This window comes from Ochlerotatus camptorhynchus, unplaced genomic scaffold, assembly GCF_037179485.1.
Source record: "Ochlerotatus camptorhynchus isolate MF236.1 unplaced genomic scaffold, CSIRO-AGI_Acam_v1.1 ptg000457l, whole genome shotgun sequence".
NCBI lineage: Eukaryota > Metazoa > Arthropoda > Insecta > Diptera > Culicidae > Ochlerotatus > Ochlerotatus camptorhynchus.
The window spans coordinates 1783267-1803102 of NW_027040943.1; the positions used below are offsets into that span (position 1 = coordinate 1783267).

The window sequence follows — 19836 nt, forward strand, 5'->3', positions numbered from 1 at the left end:
ACGCTCATTTGGCGGCCTGCAAACGCAATTTCAGTACCCGTCATATCGCACTTTTATGGTTGGCATGGGATTTTGGGACCGGGCGACGGTCGTCAACGGCCTTGCTGTTCCCGTTCGTCATCATCATGATCATCGTCGTACATTTCGAGGAAAACAGCGGTCCACACGCGTGGGTCTCTTAGCTTCTTTCGCAACAAAATGACGAACGTTGCCACCACGCAGAGGACGACGACGAAAGTGGAAAACAGTTTGGATGAGATTTTGGCAATTTAGGTCACTGCATGTGAATGTTGCTTTTTTATGTGGTTGATGCAGTGTCGTATCACTGCAGGAAGGGAAATATTCTCTGGATTGTCAGCTGGGATATTTCAACACTTCATGTATCAATAGTGTTGCTGATTCCATGTGGGTCATTCTGCGGGTCATTCCGCGCCAAGGAACCGAGAAAAAACACAAAAGATTAATTGACCTCTTACAATTTGGACCAAATTTGGAGGAAATGTTTATTTTGGTCTATCTTTTATGAGTCCAAATTTTTGTGCCGATTGAAGCACCCCCCGGTCCAGAGGAGCATTGTCTATTTATCGTGATTTTCAAGACAGCACTACTTTCTTTTATGTTGTTCGGAGGTGGCCGTGATAGATAATCACTATGGAAATTAACTAAACGCGCACGTAGACGAATAAAAACTACATTCATTAAAATACGCGACTATCGTGGTAAAAGGTGAACATGACAATAATCAAAACAAAATGGACAACATAAGTTTAGGACGGTATTCAGTTATGCTGGCGATGACGTCTTTCGTATGACAGCGCAGCTCTCGACGATGAGCCCAGCAGGAAAGCGATGGACCGTTATGGTTCACAGACAGTGTTCCCAGCGCTTCTGTTTCCGTTGCCCCAAAAACATCTCCCTTCTAGAACCGATGATACAGGTTGAACCTCTGGGGCGGTCTTCTCGGTCTTGAAGAGGGCCTTGGTAGCTGTACCTCTGGCTACACCCTTGGTGTGCTTGCAGCAGCCGATTCGAAGCTGGAAGATGTGGTGCTCGAAGACGAGGACGATGACGACATATCAGGGCTTGTAGCCGTAAAGGTAGTTGTTGACAACGTTGGCGTTCGAATAATATCGCTTTCAGTCGTAGTTAACGGATTCCACGTATCGAGTAGAGCTTCCAGTGGGAGTTGCTTCTGCTTCGATGACTGGCTGGATCCAGTACCTTGATCCGAGCTGGTTGACGTTCGACTTCTCAGCTGGTTCAGGTGCGATTGAACTAAACGACGACTATCGATCAAGACATTGTACATCACTCGTCCTACTCTTTCAACAATCGTGCCAGGAACCCAGTTCCAGGTGTTCTGGCGATGGACTTAGTAGTTCGAGACAGGTTCGTAAACGTCGTCCGAACATGATCTCCGACGGTGATAGACCTTCTGGCGCTGACTGGTTAGGAGTGCTTTGGTAGGCCAGCAAGAACGTATCCAAGGCTTCATCGGTCGAACTTCTTCTCTCATCAAGCTTCTTGATCGCTCGCTTGAACGTGTCGACAAATCTCTCTGCTTGGCCGTTTGATTGTCGGTGAAACGGTGCAGTTGTTACATGGTCTATTTCATTCGTCTTGTAGAACTGAGCAAATTCCGAGTTTTTGAATTGGGTGCCGTTGTCTGACACCAACGTTTCCGGCATCCCCAGGCGTGCGAAGATACTGCGGAGGATGCTGATCGTTGCGGAAGCCTTGATGCGACGTGTGCGGATGACTTCCAGCCATTTCGAAAACGAATCCACGGTGAGCAGATAGTAGTCACCGTCGATAGGACCGGCGTAGTCCACGTCGACACGTTGCCAAGGACGTGTTGGCTTGTGCCAGGGCACAGGGGTCGCTGCTGCTGGGGACTTTGCTGTCAAGGCGCATGGTAAGCACGCTTTCACGTAATCGGCTATCTCGCTGTTGAGCGATGGCCAATAAACGTAGCTGCGGGAGATTGCCTTCATCCGCTCAATACCGCGGTGCCCCCGGTGTAGTTCTTCAAGGCATCGCTTGTGTAGAGGAGACGGAATGACAAGCCTTTCGCCGACGAGAATGCAGCCCTGCACCGTGGTTAACGATTCACGGCGATGTTGGAAACGAAGAAGTTCTCGATCTGCGTCGCTGGCCAGGGAATTTGACTAATAGACCTTCTTGGTGCTTTGTTGTACTGTGTCAAAACTCAAAGGAAACACATTAAAAGAATCACACACTACTGACCTCATAACACTTTCCAAGGTGACGAAAGTGATCACGAAGTCTTTGTCGGGTTTCGCAGCGTTGCAAACGGTTGGCAGTATACACTAGAATTCCCTTCTTGCTCCCGAAGATTCGAAGTAGTGGTTGATGGTCGGTTTGGAGGAGGATGTTGCGTCCGAATATCATGCGGTGGAACTTGGTTACCGCATATATGATGGCCAATGCTTCACGATCCGTTTGGCTGTAGTTGCGCTCGGCTGGAGCCAAGGCTCTCGAAGCATGCTGGACGACTTGATTGTACCATCGGGCAAACGGTGCAGACCGATTGATGACGCATCGGCCGAAATGATGATCTCTTGCTTGGGATTGTAATGGGTCAGGAGCAAGTCCGATGACAAGATGATTTTTAACTTGTCAAACGCCCTCTGACACTCCGCTGTCCAAGCGAATTTGACTCCCGTCTTCAGCAGTTCGTCCAGTGGGTAGCGCAGAGCTCGCATATTCGGTACGAATTCCCCGTAGAAGTTTACGGCTCCGAGAAACAACCGAACTCCCGACACATCCGTGGGTGCCGGCATGAGCTTGATGGCTTCGATCTTCGATGGATCGGGACGAACTTCATGGATTCTACCCAGACTACGATGTCATTGATGTAACTGCTAGTGTGCTTGAGACCCGCCAACATGGTGTCAACGAGTTGCTGGAACGCTCCCGGCGCAGCTTTTACTCCGGGTGCCAGTCGGTTGACTTTGTAGATGCTCCGATGGGTGTTGATTACGAGGAGCTTAATCGATGATTCGCCGACTTCAAGAGCGGAGCGTCGTTCAAGCCCGTGGAATAATCACCGCAAATTCCGAATACTGCCGTTCGCCTTCCGAACTACCACAATCGGAGCAGCCCACTCCAAATAGTCGATTGGCGTGATGATCCGCAAGCGCTCGAGACGGTCAAGCTCACCATCGACAGCCTGGTACATGGCATAGGCCACGGGACGTTTGGTACGAAACACTGACCTTTGTCCTGGCTTGAGGTCGAGCTTTACCGTTGCTTTCGTACACCGTCCGAGGCGGCCTTGAGCCGCTCTACGATGGATGAAGAGGAATGGCTGACTTGTCAACAGAAGACGTTCATCGGAACGGAGTCGAGCTGGAATGCTTCCACCAAATCTAGACCCAGAATGTGTAGAACGTGACGTAGATCGTTCCCACTTGCGTTATGTCATTGACGGTGATCGAGCAATCGAACTCCGATAGTAGCTTCAGAGGATCGCCCGATTCGGTTTTTGCGTTCACTGACGGTGAGCTGGTTGGTGGTTTTCCTAGCTGCTTCCAGATCTCGGATGATACGACGGTGATGTCAGAGGCAGAGTCGAACTGCAGTCGAACCGAAACACCGGAACAAACTTTCTTCTCCCTCGTACATTGTTCGCAGAGAAATGGACAGTCTTCGTATCTACAGTGACTGTTCTCGTTCGTCTCTTCACCTGCTTCCGAGGGAATTTTCGATCACTTTCACATTAACCTTCTTTATGTCCATATTGGTTACATTTAGCGCACTTATGGTCTTTGTACTCACAGTCCCTTGTGTAGTGCATCGTTCCACACTTCCAACAGGGACTTGGTAGCACTTTTTTTTTCACTCACTGCACTACGCGACGACGATGAAGCACTGAAATGCTCCTGCCGTGTTTGTTGCTGCTTCTGGAACCGCTGCTTGATCACGTTCACTGTGTTATTGGGTCGCTCGATCATCGCAGTGTCATGCCGAAGATTCAAAAGACGTTGGCATTCGGTGGACAACTGCTCAAGAGTGACATCCGTCTTCTCCTCGATGCGCGCCAACAACCGGGTTCGAACTCAACGCATGTTTTGTTGATTCGGCAGGTGAAGGTGACGAAATACTCGGTCGGCCCTTTCGCTACTTGAAGGCATCGATAGCGTTTGCTGATGATCGATTCCGCTGCTCCAAATAGGCCTTCGGCAATATGAAGCTGCAATACCGCTCGTACTCCGCGATGTCAAGTTTCTGCATTAATAACCACACCTTTGCTTGATCATCCAGCCGGGAAGCATCCTTCGCGAACAGATCATCATAAAGGGTGATACGGTCAAAATTTGGTCAAGGGAAAACGCGTGTAAATCGGTGAAATCGTTTATTTAAAAAATCAAATTAAATTTCTTTTTCAAGTTCAATTAGTATAAAATTCAGGAAAAATATTCAGTTAGGCTTCCGCTTTTCCAAATCCGAATTGCCGGGCCTTACGCTTGACCCCTGCCATCAGATTTTGTACAGCCACCTTGTCCACCTTCTTCGCCGCAGAAAGCCAGTTTGCCTTGAACTGCTGCTCGCCCTTAGCAGTTTTTTTGGTCTTCTTTAGGTTCCGCTTGACAATAGCCCAGTATTTCTCAATTGGGCGGAGCTCTGGCGTGTTGGGAGGGTTCTTGTCCTTGGGAACCACCTGCACGTTGTTGGCGGCGTACCACTCCATGGCCTTTTTACCGTAATGGCAAGATGCCAAATCCGGCCAAAACAGTACGGAACAACCGTGTTTCTTCAGGAAAGGCAGCAGACGTTTATTCAAACACTCTTTCACGTAAATTTCTTGGTTGACAGTCCCGGAAGCTATGACAATGCTGCTTTTCAAGCCACAGGTACAGATGGCTTGCCAAACCAGATATTTCTTTGCGAACTTTGACAGTTTCATGTGCTTGAAAACATCTGCTACCTTTCCCCTTCCTTTTGCCGTATAAAACTCCTGTCCCGGAAGCTGCTTGTAGTCGGCTTTGACGTAGGTTTCGTCGTCCATTACCACGCAGTCAAACTTCGTCAGCATCGTCGTGTACAGCCTCCGGGATCGCGCTTTGGCCGTCGTATTTTGTTTATCATCGCGATTTGGAGTCACTACCTTCTTGTAAGTCGATAGTCCGGCTCGTTTTTTGGCTCGATGCACGGTTGTAGACGATACACCCAGCTTATTTGCGGCATCTCGGAGAGAGAGGTTAGGGTTTCGCTTGAAACTACCGGCAACTCTCTTTGTCGTCTCAGCGGCTTCCGGTTTTCGATTTCCCCCCGATCCAGACTTCCTGGCTGTCGACAAACGTTGACCAAATTTTGACCGTATCACCCTTTAGTGCGAGAACCACGAACAAAACGATATGCTGTTCTCGGCGTCGTACCTGAACTCCTTGACGTTACTCGCCAGTGAGTCGAGAATCGCTTCGGGATTCGACGGTACGTGCAATTGGATGTTCTGGAGGGCATTTTGCTGCTGCTGGATGAACACGCGCTGCTGATCGTTGGCTTGCTGCTGGTTTTGGATGAGCTGATTCGTCACGAGCTGTTGTTGCTGAAGCTGCTGCAGGATCTGAAGGATGAGCACATCGGTCGGTATCTGTGACGTATTTGGCTTTGGCAGATAGTTTTGACTTGATCTTCGTCCGCTGGCATAGACAGCTAACGCTTCTTCCATGTGGGGGCACTCACTTCACGAAAACGAACACTAAAATCGCACTCCCGAGTAGCCACTGTTACTATCGTGGTAAAAGGTGAACAAGACAATAATCAAAACAAAATTGACAACATTAGTTGAGGACGGAATCCAGTTATGCTGGCGATGCCGTCTTTCGTATGACAGCGCAGCTCTCAACGATGAGCCCAGCAGGAAAGCAATTAAGCGTGCCAATTCAGGAAAATGCAACGAAAATTGGTTAGACTTTAAATACTAATAACTTGGCCAATAATTAATGAATTTTGATGATTTGTTAGTCGATCGATTAACCAGTGTTATAAAATTTGTGTGGTATGTCACACAATATATTTTTTTAATTTTTTTTTTTATATCTTTATTAAGGAGACTTTCAGGCGTTGGCTGGCTCGTCTCCGATATTTTTTTAATATTCAAATAGCTTAAATGAAGAAATAAGGAAATAATCAAATTCCCCATACATTTTCTACGACCGCAAGGTGCTCACCCCTAACACAGCCATCAGAAAGTTGATCCCTAACGACACAAGCCGAAGCCGCACATTCATTCGACGTTGCACGTTGGACGGTTCGACCTAGCGCCTTGTTCCCTGCAGCGTGGACATCGTAGAATTCCAAGCAGCTCAATACATACACCTCACACCAATCCAGGGAAATGAAAAGCATGCCTTTACTGTCGTGAGATCCACTGCCATGGTCCGTGGGTAATATTTGCCTATCACGTACCTAAAATTCCGTCGAATATACAGCTCATCGGAGTAGCTGTGATCCGTAGATATCAGAAGAATTTGAACATTGCAATCAGTACTCCTCCAAAAATGTCACGAATACACACCACATATTCATCGATTTTTAAGCCACTTACGATACTATTGACCGTGAAAAACTATGGAATATTATGGACAACAACGGCTTTTTTTTCGGGAAACTGACAAGACTGATTGAAACTACGATGGATGGTGTACATTGCTGCGTGAAGATATCTGGTGCGCTATCCGACCCGTTTGAAACACGCAAAGGACTTCTACAAGGCGATGGCCTTTCCTGTTTCCTGTTAAACATTGCGCTAGAAGGTGTTATGAAAAGTGCGGGGTTTAACATGCGGGGTACGATCTTCAACGTCCAGCCAGTTCATCTGCTTCGATGACAACGTGAACATTGTCGGATAAACGTTTCAGGCGGTTGCGGATCAGTACACCAGGCTGAAACGTGAAGCAGAAAAGGTTGGATTAAAGGTGAATACGCCGAAGACAAAGTATCTGTGAGCTGGAGGAATCCATCGAGATAAGGCTCGCATAGGCAGAAGCGTGGCAATCGTCGGAGATGAGTTCGAGGTGGCGGATGAATTTGTGTACTTCGGATCATTGGTGACGTCGGATAACAACTGCAGCAGAGAAATTCGTAGACGCATAATTGCCGGAAGTCATGCTTACTACGGACTCCACAAGACCATAAGGTCGGGTAAACTTCATCTCCGCGCTAAGTGTACCATGTACAAGAAGCTGATAAGACCGGTAGTACTCTACGGGCATGAGACATGGGCGATGCTCGATGAGGACCTGCAAGCACTGGGAGTTTTCAAACGGCGTGTGCGTAGAACCATCTTTGGCGGGGTATACGGAAACGGTATTTGGAGGAGAAGAATGAACCACGAACTGGTGCGACTCTATGGTGAACCCAGTATCCAGAATGTCGCTAAAGCTGGAAGGGTACAATGAGCCGGGCACATTGTAAGAATGTCTGATAATAATTCCGCAAAACTGGTGTTTACCTCAAATCCAGAGGAGCGCAGCGTGCTAGGTGTCAGAACCAAGTGGAGCAAGTTCTAGGAAGTGTGCGACGCTCGAGGAATTGGAGACAAGCAGCCAGGGATCAAGTTAGTTGGCGCAACAGGTCAAATCTTGAGGGACGTCGGACCAGCAAAAAAAGAAGAAAGAAGAAGAAGTGGTGAGTTTCGTGTTTAATTATCGAGTCAGTAATTTGACAGGGCTCAGTGTCAGTGATGAATACAAGATTCAAATAGTTAGGCCACTGGCATGCCGAAGCGCAAAACGAAGCGTTGCTTCGCGCGGCCATAGGGATTTTCATTATTGATAGTATTCCCTACAATCGATTTGGCACATCACTTGGCTTTCCGCGTCACCATGGCAACGGCCTTATTGTTTTTATTCGGCAGATCACACACTTGCACATCAGTCCAGCCGACAAGAATCCATCAACAATGGCGATTTTATTATGCGAAACAATTCGATCAGGTAGAGAAAATATTCTTTTCCCTCTTGAAGACGCGCATTACAATTCGGCAGGTTAAAATCTCCTGACACGAGCACTGTGTCGCCAGGATCAACGGTCTCAACGATGGACTCAACCAGCGAACGAGTTTTAACGGTCAATATTTGAGGTAGGTGGGATCAGTGATGCAAAATATCATGACACTCACTCGACACTCGTCAACGCTTCAACCGACTATCGCTGACAGAACGTTTTGTCACGCAGTGAGAAGTAGAGCCATGGCAAACAACAATCACTAGTAATGGTCATTGCTCACAGGCAAAACGTAACAGTCGCTGCAACGAAAACAGTGAAGACTTCCGCAGTACGATTATGAGAAAAAGCGAAACGACAGAAGAAAATGAAAATAATGTTTAGCATTCCTACTTTGTCTCGACACGCGCAACTGTGTGAGATACAAACAAATCTGGCAAAATGAAATGAAATCTGTTGGGCTCACTCACCAACACACTCACATAAGCAACTGCTTCAAAACGAGCACAGATGAGTGTCGTGATTGTCGGGAATGACCAGATCGGTGATGGAACACCACTGAGGACGATATTCATCAGTTCCTTTTTACATCTTTCGTCAACTTGATGGATGGTCATGGAGAGTGCTTCGACAAGCACATTGATAGGAATGTACCAAGCGTTACTACCATCAGCTGTTTGACGATCGTGATTGTGAAGGTCGCAACTCTGGGTGGAATATATCTACAACACAGAAACACAGACCCATTATTTGTATCCATGTAACGCAGATCGCTTCATTGATTTCAGCTCGTGCAAAATCAGTGCTGACGATGCGCCGATGAATCGCAATAAGCACTCCATCATCATACTGTTTGCCGCTGTTAAGAGCGTTTCTGTCACAGTGGTAAACGGCAAAATACGGGGGAAACAACATACCGTCCTGTAAAGCAGAATTCACGTAAGTTTCCACGAATGCATAAGCATCATAGTCCAACTCTAGCGATGACAAATACAGATTGTTTTACCTGTCGGGGTTCCTCTGATACTGTTCATGTTTTTTCTACTAGATGTTGATTGCAGTTTTTTCTTTCATAGGAGTTACCAAATTCAATGAATTAACCGATTGCAACTCCGTCTCATTAGTAAGAGTGAGGGTAGGTAAACTTGTGACATTATGACTTTCAGTGTGTCTTACATTCACTTCGTATTTTGTTTCAGAAACCTCACCCAGATCGTCGTCATTACTGCATTGCGACCACTGGCTGGCTAGAAGCTGAGAGTGGCGTGGAGAAACAGTCATGTGGCTGAGAGGGGCCACAAGTGTGCTGACGCTCGTAACGAAACGTGATGCTACCCCGCTCAACACCCACGATTTCACGGAAATAAAATCCCTTTTGCCAGCTTCCTGCCTGCACTTCATCCCCATTCCAATCTTGAACGATACGAAAGACACTTAATTAAGATCAACTTCCTTTCGGACCAACTTCACGACCTCAACAGGCTCATCCTAATTCAAGATTCCGCTGTACTATCTTCATTGGCGTAGCTAGAAAATTTATCTGGAGGGGGCCAAAGTGGGGCCTGCTGCACTTTTTTTTTAATTTTGAAAAACTACGGTTAAATAAAAACTCACTCAAATTACTTCAAGGCAACTTATTTTTGGGTACATTTTTTTGTGACCAATAATATAACATTGAGGCTTGCTATTATTTTAATGGTGAAACAATATATTTGATTATATTTATTCCATAACAACGATTGAGACCTCAATTGGGAGAGCCTTAAACGCTTACTGGTTTAGAATAAGAAATGATCGTTTGTTCATGGTTTTTGTAATGAAATCACAGTCCGGAACTTGTATATGTAAGCATCTCAAACTTAAGAAAATTTTCAGAGTAAGATAATTTCATGAATTATGTAACTAGCTGTTTTTTAGATTTGGAACATTTCACCATCAGTCAAATCTCAGGCATAGGAACCAACATTAAATTCTGGGAGTTTTAATGTTATAATTTTATAAAATTTTGACTGTTTCGAGGTAAAGTGCACACAAAATAAATTTAATACATTTAGGACGTAGGAAAATGTTCAAAATGTACAAGGGTCTTACGACTACGTCTGTGATTTCTGTATGGGGGTACACTTTGTGAAAACCAAAAATAGAACATGTAACGAAATTATGAAAGAATTTGAACGTCAATAACTCAGCTGCCCCTGGACCAATTTCAATAATTCTATCACCAATCGATTAGAAATATTTCTACGTATCGATAACAATGCTTCTGACTGATGATTTTCAACAGGAATCTATTGAAAAAATGGGAAATGTTAAGCATTGTCCAAAAGCGTTGAAATAACTAACAAATCCACTAATTACTTACATGCATATGCTGCAGATGCACAATTTAATGTTAAAATAAAAATGGTTTTGGGATCCCAAACCCATATGTTTTCAAGATTTTGTATGTAATTAAAAAGAATATCTGTGATACAAATCTTAAGCATCAATTCTTTGAAAACAAATTTAAATAAAAGTCAACGAATTTAGATTAATTGTCCTAATTATAAGACTTAGATAAAATTGCAATATCCTTCCTATACAGTCATTTCATAAACATTCTAGTACATAAATATTTAAAGCAAATAAGAGTTTTAATAATTATAATATGTTTTACCTAAAGAAAAGTGCCAAATGTGCCTGATAAAAAAATTTCGACGAAATTCTGTTCAAAATAAATTTAGTGGACTTAAAAAAGTTTTCGATATCATAGGCTTCGACAAGTTTTAAATCTCCTGGTCTTTAAAATTCGTTATTCAAGATCTTAGGAAACTCACCTTCATTCTGAGACTCACAGCATTTCTCGAGAGAAAAATTCTTCGAGATACGAAAATGAGAAAAATTAAGATCTAAAAATTTCGAAAAATCTTAACATGTGGCAAACATTGTGAATAAACAGGATATTATTTAATTTCATCAGGTTTTTAAGATACCTGATTTTGAATGTCATGATTCCAATATTTAAAGAGAAAAAAAAAGTAATAACGCATTTATCCAGAACAATTTTTTATTCGATGCATCGGACTTATATATATAAAATCAAGATATAACTATATTTCTAATCGAAAGGAATGAACTTGAAACTTGCAAGATTGTGTTCTTGTCTATAACAAGATAGTAATTTAAAATTATTTTTTCAAAAGTTGGTATATTTTTAATATTTTAAATTTAGTAAGTTGTGGTTTAACCCATTTGGTATCAATTTATTATTTGCAGGTAAGAGCTTTTTCAGGTAATTTATTTAATCAAAAAATACACAGAAAAAGAACAGAATGTTGTATGTGCTAATCCATGCAAACTATCCTGCAGCTGAATTCCGGACAAACAATTCATCGAAAAGAAAGAAAGCTATGCATATTAGGTATATGCAGAAATTGAAATTTCTGCCCGTAATTCATCTGCAAATTTTTGACAATATAGCTAAACCACCAAGGCACGGGTCTTCTCAATAGAGAATGTACAAATATGACCAAGAAATCAAGATTCATCATTCAAGATTCTATCTGATTCCATTAGCTGAAAAACTTTTGAATACTTCCTGATCAACCTAAAAACTACAAATATCCAGTGAACCTTACTAATATCTTCGACTATATGGAGATCTTTTGAATATTTCCTACTGTCTAGGAAGGATGTCTGAAAGAATATTCTGTAACTTATGTACGTTTCCTGAACAAAACTTTATTCCAAATTCCATATATTTTCCCATCACTCTCAATTCTACAAAAATCTCTGAACATCTTTGCACTTCTGGAAAGACACCTCCAAGAAGTTCATGGAGCTTTTTTGGAGTAAGATCTCTGAAAAACTGCAACGATGTTCCCTAAGCTAAAGCGAAGATCCCTGAAATTCTAAAAAGTTACTAAAAGAACTCTTACTAAATTCTCTGAACTTTTTAAAATTCCATACACTTGCACGAAGTTTTACGCAGCTCCTCAAACTGCTACAAAATTCGAAAAACTTCTATAAAGTTTGCTGCATTTCTAAGTTTCTCGTTGATTTTTCGCGAACATGAACGAAATTTCTTGAATTTCTAAATCTTAGGTGAGCGATTAGAAAGACCCTGCTGCTACTGCTTCCCGACAATTTCGTGGATTTTCTCTGTATTCTTCATTATGTCCCCTCGTTAACTATCCAGCATTTGACCGTGTTGACTCATAACCGCTTGTGGTAGATCATTCGTAGAACCAAGGGCGCCGCGGAATCAAGCACTACTCATAAATTTTCAACTAGATGGGCAAATCCAGTAGATCGAGCTTGACTTGACCTCTGCCCACATACTCGCATGGAAGTGCGAGCAATTGAGATGGACCGTGGACTTGCAGAATCCTTGACAACCCACTGCAACCATTCTCGTCGGTAATAGAGACTGCACAGGCATGACAACGATCCTCCATCTTGCACTACCGATTTTAGATCTTCAAACGAAAGTCGACACCAAGAGTCATATTATAACAAACGGCAAAAACTCCCTTTCTGGGCAAACAATAGTCGATCACCCTAAAAATAATTTTCCCATAAATGCACATACTCTTCATCGACATTTCATCATTCGGAGAAGTGGCCAATGCGGTGTGACGTTGAGGTAAAACTAGACCATGCGTATCACACGCAGGCTACACCCAGACGTCTCCGGCTTGGCTCGTAAGCGAAGAGACAGAACAACGGAAACGGGATCGGCCTATTTAGCTCCCAAGAGTGGGAACGAGGTTAATCTTTCTCTGCACTGCTGGAAGGTTATTCCCACGACAGCGCACAATATAAAGTGAGCCGGCTGGAATGTGTACTCATTTTTTTCTGTCGTGCGCTGGGAAATTCCTCCACCGTCGTCCTCGTCTTCGTTGGGTGGTGGCATCAGCCAACAAGCAGTAGCACGAAGGATATATTACGAATGCCATAGGGGCAAACGTGGCTGAGCTTAGGAAGTGATGATTATTCATAATTAATGATGTAATTAATTCCGGCTTGTTAAGGTACCCTTGGAGTGGCAAAGCTGTGGAGTGTTTTATCGTGGAAGCCTCTTTCAAAGAGAAGCGAAGAGGCAAAGTGCAACCAGCTTAAGAGAGAGCATCTAACTATATAGGTGTTTGAAGAATGTCCTTAATAGCAACGTTTTTAACGCCAAAGGAATCTTAAAGTTAATCCAAACATAATCACCATAAGTATTGACACATCCAAGTAGCTCATCAAGCTTCCTGACTTGGCTCTTGATCCCAAATTCGTGTTTGCCAAAATCACGAAAAGTCTGGTCGTCAAGACCAAGGGCGGAAATGTTATATTGTCCCATCAAACAGAATTAGCACGGTTGGGAAATTTTTATAATTAATGCGATTTAAGGACCGGTGACAAAACGAGCCTGAAAGGAAAGGAAAAGGTGTTCCGGAGGCGAAGCGAGTCGTCATCGTCGCGTTGTTGTTGTTGAGTGACGCTTGCTAAAAGACTTGAAATTGCCTGTTCCATAGGAGTAATGCGCTTCTTGATTGGCACTTTATTTGATGTCAGGTGAACGATCAGTATTTTTACAATTATGGTGTAAATGGATGGTTACACTCGAGAAAAAAAAACTGAATTAGCTGAGGTTTGCTTCTTCAGTTCTAATAGCAAATTATTTCCCAGCTTTAGTCGTGTTCTGAAAAGGTTTTGACACGGCATGAAATCCTCAATAAATTTTTGGAATATTTAACTGAAACTTTTCTAAAAAAGATAGAAAATTAAGGGGTTAGTGAGACTTGGGGGTAAGTGGGAACATTGTCTTGTGCAGACATGGAAAATCATTTACATTCATTTGCCTCTAACTTTTTTCAACAACAGAAAAACGCCTTTGGAAGATTCTCCTGTAACCCTGAATAGAATTCCTGTAAAACTCCTTTGAGAGATACCTGCTGAATTCATTTGGGACATTTCTCCTGCTCTCTTTTGATGGTTTTCTCGTGAACCTTTTTCAAAGATTCTTCCAGAGCCGCTCCAAAACATTTTTGAATAATTACTCAGTATCCATTGAGACGATTTCAACAACAGAATGCCATTGAAGCCGAGGGGGGCGACACATCTAAATCTCAAGTTTAGATGGTCAACAAATCTCACACTAGCGAATCAATCTTCGAACAATCTTCTTTCATTTGTCGCATCTACTTGCATCGCTCATCAATTTTTTGCAGGAAATCTTCAGAATCGTCATCAATCTTCTTTCTATATACTCAGTGTGCGCGCAGCTAGCCACAGCAAAACACAATCTTTTTTGCATCGTAGATAGAGTCGTCCCCCTCGATTGAAGCAACCCTTCAAAACCTCTGGTTAAAATGCTCTTCAAAATTCGCTTTCAGTGATTCCTTTGAAGGGGTTCTCTCGAACCCCTTGGAAGAATTCCCATTACATATTTTTCGGAAATTCCTTTAGAATATATTTGTAGAATGCTTCTACAATCCATTAAGGAGATTCTTACCTAATACCTATGGTAATTTTGCGGGAATCTTCCTGGGTGACTAAAACTCTTGTTTGGAATCTCTCCAGAACTGTTTTGTTGAATTCTTTCAGAACCTTTCTGGAAGAGTCTCCGAGAGGGCATGTATTCTTCCAGAATACCATCAAGTATTATTCCTGAATCCTGCATCACCCTAAATCATTTGACTGGGGCATTCTACCTGAAATTTTTTTAGGGGTTCCTGCATTATATTTTTGGATCATTTATCATCATCTATCTATTAACACTATTTTTTTTTTTTTTTTTTTTTTTTTTTTTTTTTTTTTTTTTTTTTTATTATAGTCACTTTAACACTCTTGGGTCATTCGTGACTTGTCCGGGGTGAGATTTGAACTCGTGACTTTGGCATGAGAGGTATGAATGTTAACCACTACGCCGGGGTCGCCCCCCTATTAAAACTAATTTTGGGCCTACGAAGCACAACCCGCCCTTTCCTCTATTTTTCGTACGGATTTTTTCATAAAATGGAATGTTCTCACTGCAGATGCCTTCAAAATTGATGATTGTAAGATTTGATAAAGAGTAACACATTGTTGAGATATTGTTAATAATCTACCACTGCTTCTTGACCCCAAACGTGGCCTACGGATTCTAAACTCGGCCTAACGCATTGAAACGCCATTGTAACGCAATTGAATTCACTTCGGCCAGAGTGCCTATTTTGTTTTTGAGAATAATGGGTGCGAACATTTATACATCACATGCTCTTTTTGACTTAGTTCGGTAGATTTTGAACAGAAGTATTTTACCAAACGCATAATTGACTTGTTAACGCCGAAATCATGGTTTTATTTGATGTTCTCTCGATAGACCCAAAATGGGCGATTAGGCCGATATAGCTCTCAACCCTATTCAGAATATTCCTACAAAATCTTAGTTTAACATTCAGAACTTGTTTTGGGGATTCTTCCATACCATCAGTGGCTGTTGGATCTTTTTAGATTCCTCCAGAACGTTTTTGGAACATTCCTTCCGAACCACCGAAGTGAACTTCTCCATACCACTTTAAGAAACACCTAATGTTGGGGGATTTCTCCTGAGCCCCTTCGAAGGATTTCTTATGTATAATTTTGCGAGATGCCATCAGAAGCACTTTAAAGGATTCCTTGATTTTTGTCCCTTATCATAGTGAAATGCTCACAGCAACACACCATTCGGCTAGTTGCCAATTGACGCTGGCAGGGTCAAGAGAAATACAACATCTGGCAACACTGCCGCCGTTGTCTTGAACATTTGACAATTAAGTTTGTTCTTAATGAAATAAGGCAGAAATTCCGGTAGGCGTCGTCACGTTTTATTTTTACTGACTGTTCGGATCCGGAATCTACAAATATCTGAGTGTTGTGGACAGTTTAGACAGAGAGTATTACAGGAAGTCTACTCTGAAGACAAGAGTCTGCCACAAGGTGGGACGCCTAGTTGAGACAAGTGGTTCGGGACGGCTTATCTTTGCCACGGTTTGGGACACCCAGTGGAAAGACTAGCTTCCAATCCTTGGTCACGGAGTGAGACACCCGGTTGAAGGATTTGAATAAATAGCGAGGTGAGAAGCTCGCTTTAATATTAGTGAGTGGTGTGGGACACCCACTCGAATTGATCTTTGTCAAGGAGAGGGACATGCAGTGAAAAGATCAATGTTAAACCTTAGCCGTGGAGTGGGACACCTGACTAAAGATTAGCTTAAAGTATTTGCCACTGCGTGGGCCGCCAAGCGGAAAGATCGTAAAAATCATTGCCGTTGAGTAGGACGCTTTACGGAGTGATCGATATCGTTTTCTGCACAATGGTGAGAAGCCCGTGAGAAAAGCAATACTCTTCCTAAAATAAGAAGCATGCAGTTCTGCAGTGTTGTGGAAAGTACGTCAGAGCTACATCGAATAGAGATGATGAAGATACAATCCCAACTTATCATTTATACTCGAATGAAGCAGAGTCAAAGGACATTTTGAGCAACGAGGAAGGATCCGATGAAATTGAAGGAGTTGAAGTTCAAGCTGGGATAGCGCGTTAACTTCCGACGGAGTTCCTCGTTGCAACGGTTTAGGAAAACGAAAACGAGACTGAAAACACGACCCCGGTTGGGGCACCGGACACCGGCACGAATTCGAGTTACGGGAATGGTTTGAAGGCAGTGACTGCTACCTCAGGTGAGCCTATTGCCACGAACACCAGACTAGACGTGATGCAGAGGGCACTGATTGACTTGGCACAGATAGTTCGTGAGAAAATTACCACGGAACAAGATCCTCCCACTGTGGACCAAGGCTGGAGTGAGCTAGCCTCCCCTACAGTAACCATGACTAATCCACCTGTCCTTGCCCCGTAACGTGGGTAGATCATCTTTCCGTGGTATGTTACGGGATGTAAGATCTATCACCGATTCATAGTCCTCACTACCTACTTCAAACTAGGGGAACAGGATTTTTCAGTAATCAAAGAAACACATCTTAGTCCTTGTTACTTTTTATGCCTTGTTGATAGTGCAAGACTCGGCTTTGTCCACTGAGGATGATCGTGAAACAAGAAAAAATGAGTTAGTTAGTTTTCATCTATGTGATTCCTTATCTTCTATTCGTTGTTCCCTAGGTTGAAGTGGTTAAGACTAGGGTTCTGATACATGGTCATTATCGGTATCATTCCTTTGTTTTGTTGCTATGGAATCCAATTTTAACTGACAAAGGGGCGCGCCTTTGGAGGGTTATCCAACACTCCGAAGGGTATAAAGAGCGGGACCTTTCAATTAGAGTCGGATCCTTGCGATAAATGCAAGAATGATAACTGTAAAGAAAATCTAATACTTCATCATTTCTAGATAGTGATGGAGTAATACGGCATGCACTAAACTAAGCATACAGGATATACTACAATAGATCAAATTACTGGTCGCAGTGGTGTTAGGTCCCGAACAGAGAAAAAAAAACGTTCGGTTTGGCAACATTCTGCGTTTCCCGAAGGCTGTGAAAGCAACGACCATGTGCACCACATATCTGGAGAAGTTCTAAATTTCAATCTCCCTCAATGGTATGACAAACTTTGCCCAGCAGGCCCAATTGCTCTACTTGGCCCTTGGAGATGAACTTCAAGGGATCATCCGCGCCGCAGTCCTCCGCCCAAGTCTTGCAGATACAGACAGCTACAGCTAGGTAACATTTCAAGTTATTTGCGCCATGAAACAGGAACGTGGAGAATCAACGGTAGCGTTCCGTGCCAGATTGGTGTTGCAAGTCCAGCTGTGCAAATACAGCGAAGAAGACCAAATTCGTTTTGTCAGATCCCAACTTTTAAAAGAGATGACAAACAAAGAGCTAGCCAGGACGGCTCGCATGTTTAATTACGATACAGAGTCCGTGGTTCAGTCCGCTACCCAATGTGAGGCTTTCGAAGATGGAGCGTACTCGGAGATCAGCGGTGATGTACAAGCAGTGCACAGCAGAGTTGCGACCTATCACAATCACGATCGTCAAACAGCTGATGGTAGTGACGCTTTGTACATTCCTATCGATGTGCTCGTCGAACCTCTCTCCATGACCATCCATCAAGTTGACGAAAGAAGTAAAAAGCAACTGGTGAATGTCGTCTTCGGTTGTGATCCTTCATCGATCTGGTCATTCCTGACAATCACGACACTCATCTGTGCTCGTTTTGAAGCAATTGCTGCTTTGCTTGCTTATGTGAGTGTGTTGGTGAGTGAGCCCAACAGCTTCCGTTTAAAGTTGCCTGCTTTGTTTGTAACTCACACAGTCGCGCCTGTTGAGACGAACTTGGAATGCGTAGGTATTGTTTTCATTTTCTTCTGTCGTTTCGCTTTTTCTCGTGATCGTACTGCAGAAGTCTTCACTGTTTTCGTTGTGCCTTTCATCATCAGCAGCGAGTATAACGTTTTGCTTGTGAGCAGCGACCATTACTGGTGATTGTTGTTTGCCATGGCTCTACCTCTCACTGCATTTCAAAACGTTCTGTCAGTGATAGTCGGTTGATGCATAGACGAGTGTCACGTGAGAGTCATGATATTTTGCATCACTGGTGCACAGTGGTTCAGAAGGGTGTTTTTCGGGTAAAAACTAAAACATTGCACAAAGATGCAGTTTAATCAAATTGGTGTCTTCAGACAATTTTAGATTTGAAAAAAGGCGCATCTGATGAAGAGGTCGTCTATAATTTAAATGCCTTAGAAAAAAAATTGAATTTCTAACTTTTTTTCTATGCGGCTAAGAAAAATAAAAAAATTGCGCAAAGTTGTATATCTTATCATTCACACAAACTTTGCTGAAAACATCAATGGTTTAAAACGTCATTTTCATTGAGATATGAAGTATTTTTAAATTTGATTCTTTCACGGCATACTATGTTTGAAAGAGTTTTCTCAATTACTAAAACAGGCAACTTTCTAAAATACTTCAACACGCTACCTCACAAATGCAACTTGTTAAGAGCGTTTATGTGTTCAAAACATACGATATTCTGTTGGATAATTTGCAAATTGGGGCAACCAGTTTTTCAAACGAATCAAATTTTACGTGCTTTGGTGAATATTTTCATGTGAAAATATTACGCTGGATACATATCTGCGACGTTTTGAAGAATACTAAGTCGAATACTCGTGTATTGCGCTTTCGATAAGTTATATTTTCATATAAACGCAAGATCTTTTTCTGGTCGTAGTCCCCAGAAGAAGCTCTTGCGTTTATATGCAAACATAATTAAATTTTGGTTTCTGAGGTTTCCATTCAACTTGGTGCTCTACGATCTCGGCATTCGTCTTTCCTGTTTCGTAAAATAAGGTAATGCATTTGAAATTAATTTCAAACATCATCAAGCTGGCGGTTCAACACAAGATGCTGCGGCAAACATCAGTTCCTTTGGAGAAAAATGCTCCCGAAATTCACGTCCTATTTGTTTGGTTCTTGTGCTCGACTATGAGAACGTTTTCTTGGGGCGACCCTTGGCGTACTCGAGACGTTCAGCGTCTCAAAAATTAGTTTTCCCTTCAACCAGTTCGAACAGAGTTTTTCAAGTCTTCCCCAATGACGGCTGCTTTTCCTCCACCAATTGTTGAACTTGGCAATGAAACTTGAAATCTTTTTTTTTCGCTTCCGTGATATTCAACATAGGGGAATTTACGTATTCTCGGCAACCTAAGCAGCGACCTTCTTTCTATAGCCTTTTTCTCTATGGAACGCCAACATATGCAGTATTGGTTTGTTTACAATCTTTTGCTGCCAGCTGCTCTAACAATTTCAGTCGAAAGAATTGTCAAAAACTGTTTTGAAACGCTTTTACAAAGCTCCAATCTTCTCTAGTGAGAGCGAGTATTGTCGGCAACCAGTTTTTCTTCGGCAACC

General features: G+C 42.9%; 2 protein-coding genes across 2 annotated transcripts in view; both read right to left on the reverse strand.

Annotated features, from left to right (window-relative positions):
• Positions 1-19836, reverse strand: part of Gfrl (Glial cell line-derived neurotrophic family receptor-like) — a 933561-nt gene that overhangs the window by 703818 nt on the left and 209907 nt on the right. The gene's annotated exons all lie outside the window — the stretch shown is intronic.
• On the reverse strand, positions 1326-3202 carry LOC135712082 (uncharacterized protein K02A2.6-like). Its single transcript, XM_065235061.1, has 4 exons — positions 3088-3202; positions 2867-3030; positions 2457-2822; positions 1326-2090 (listed from the first exon to the last, which is right to left on the reverse strand). The coding sequence occupies exons 1-4, from the start codon at positions 3200-3202 to the stop codon at positions 1326-1328; spliced, it is 1410 nt and encodes a 469-aa protein (XP_065091133.1).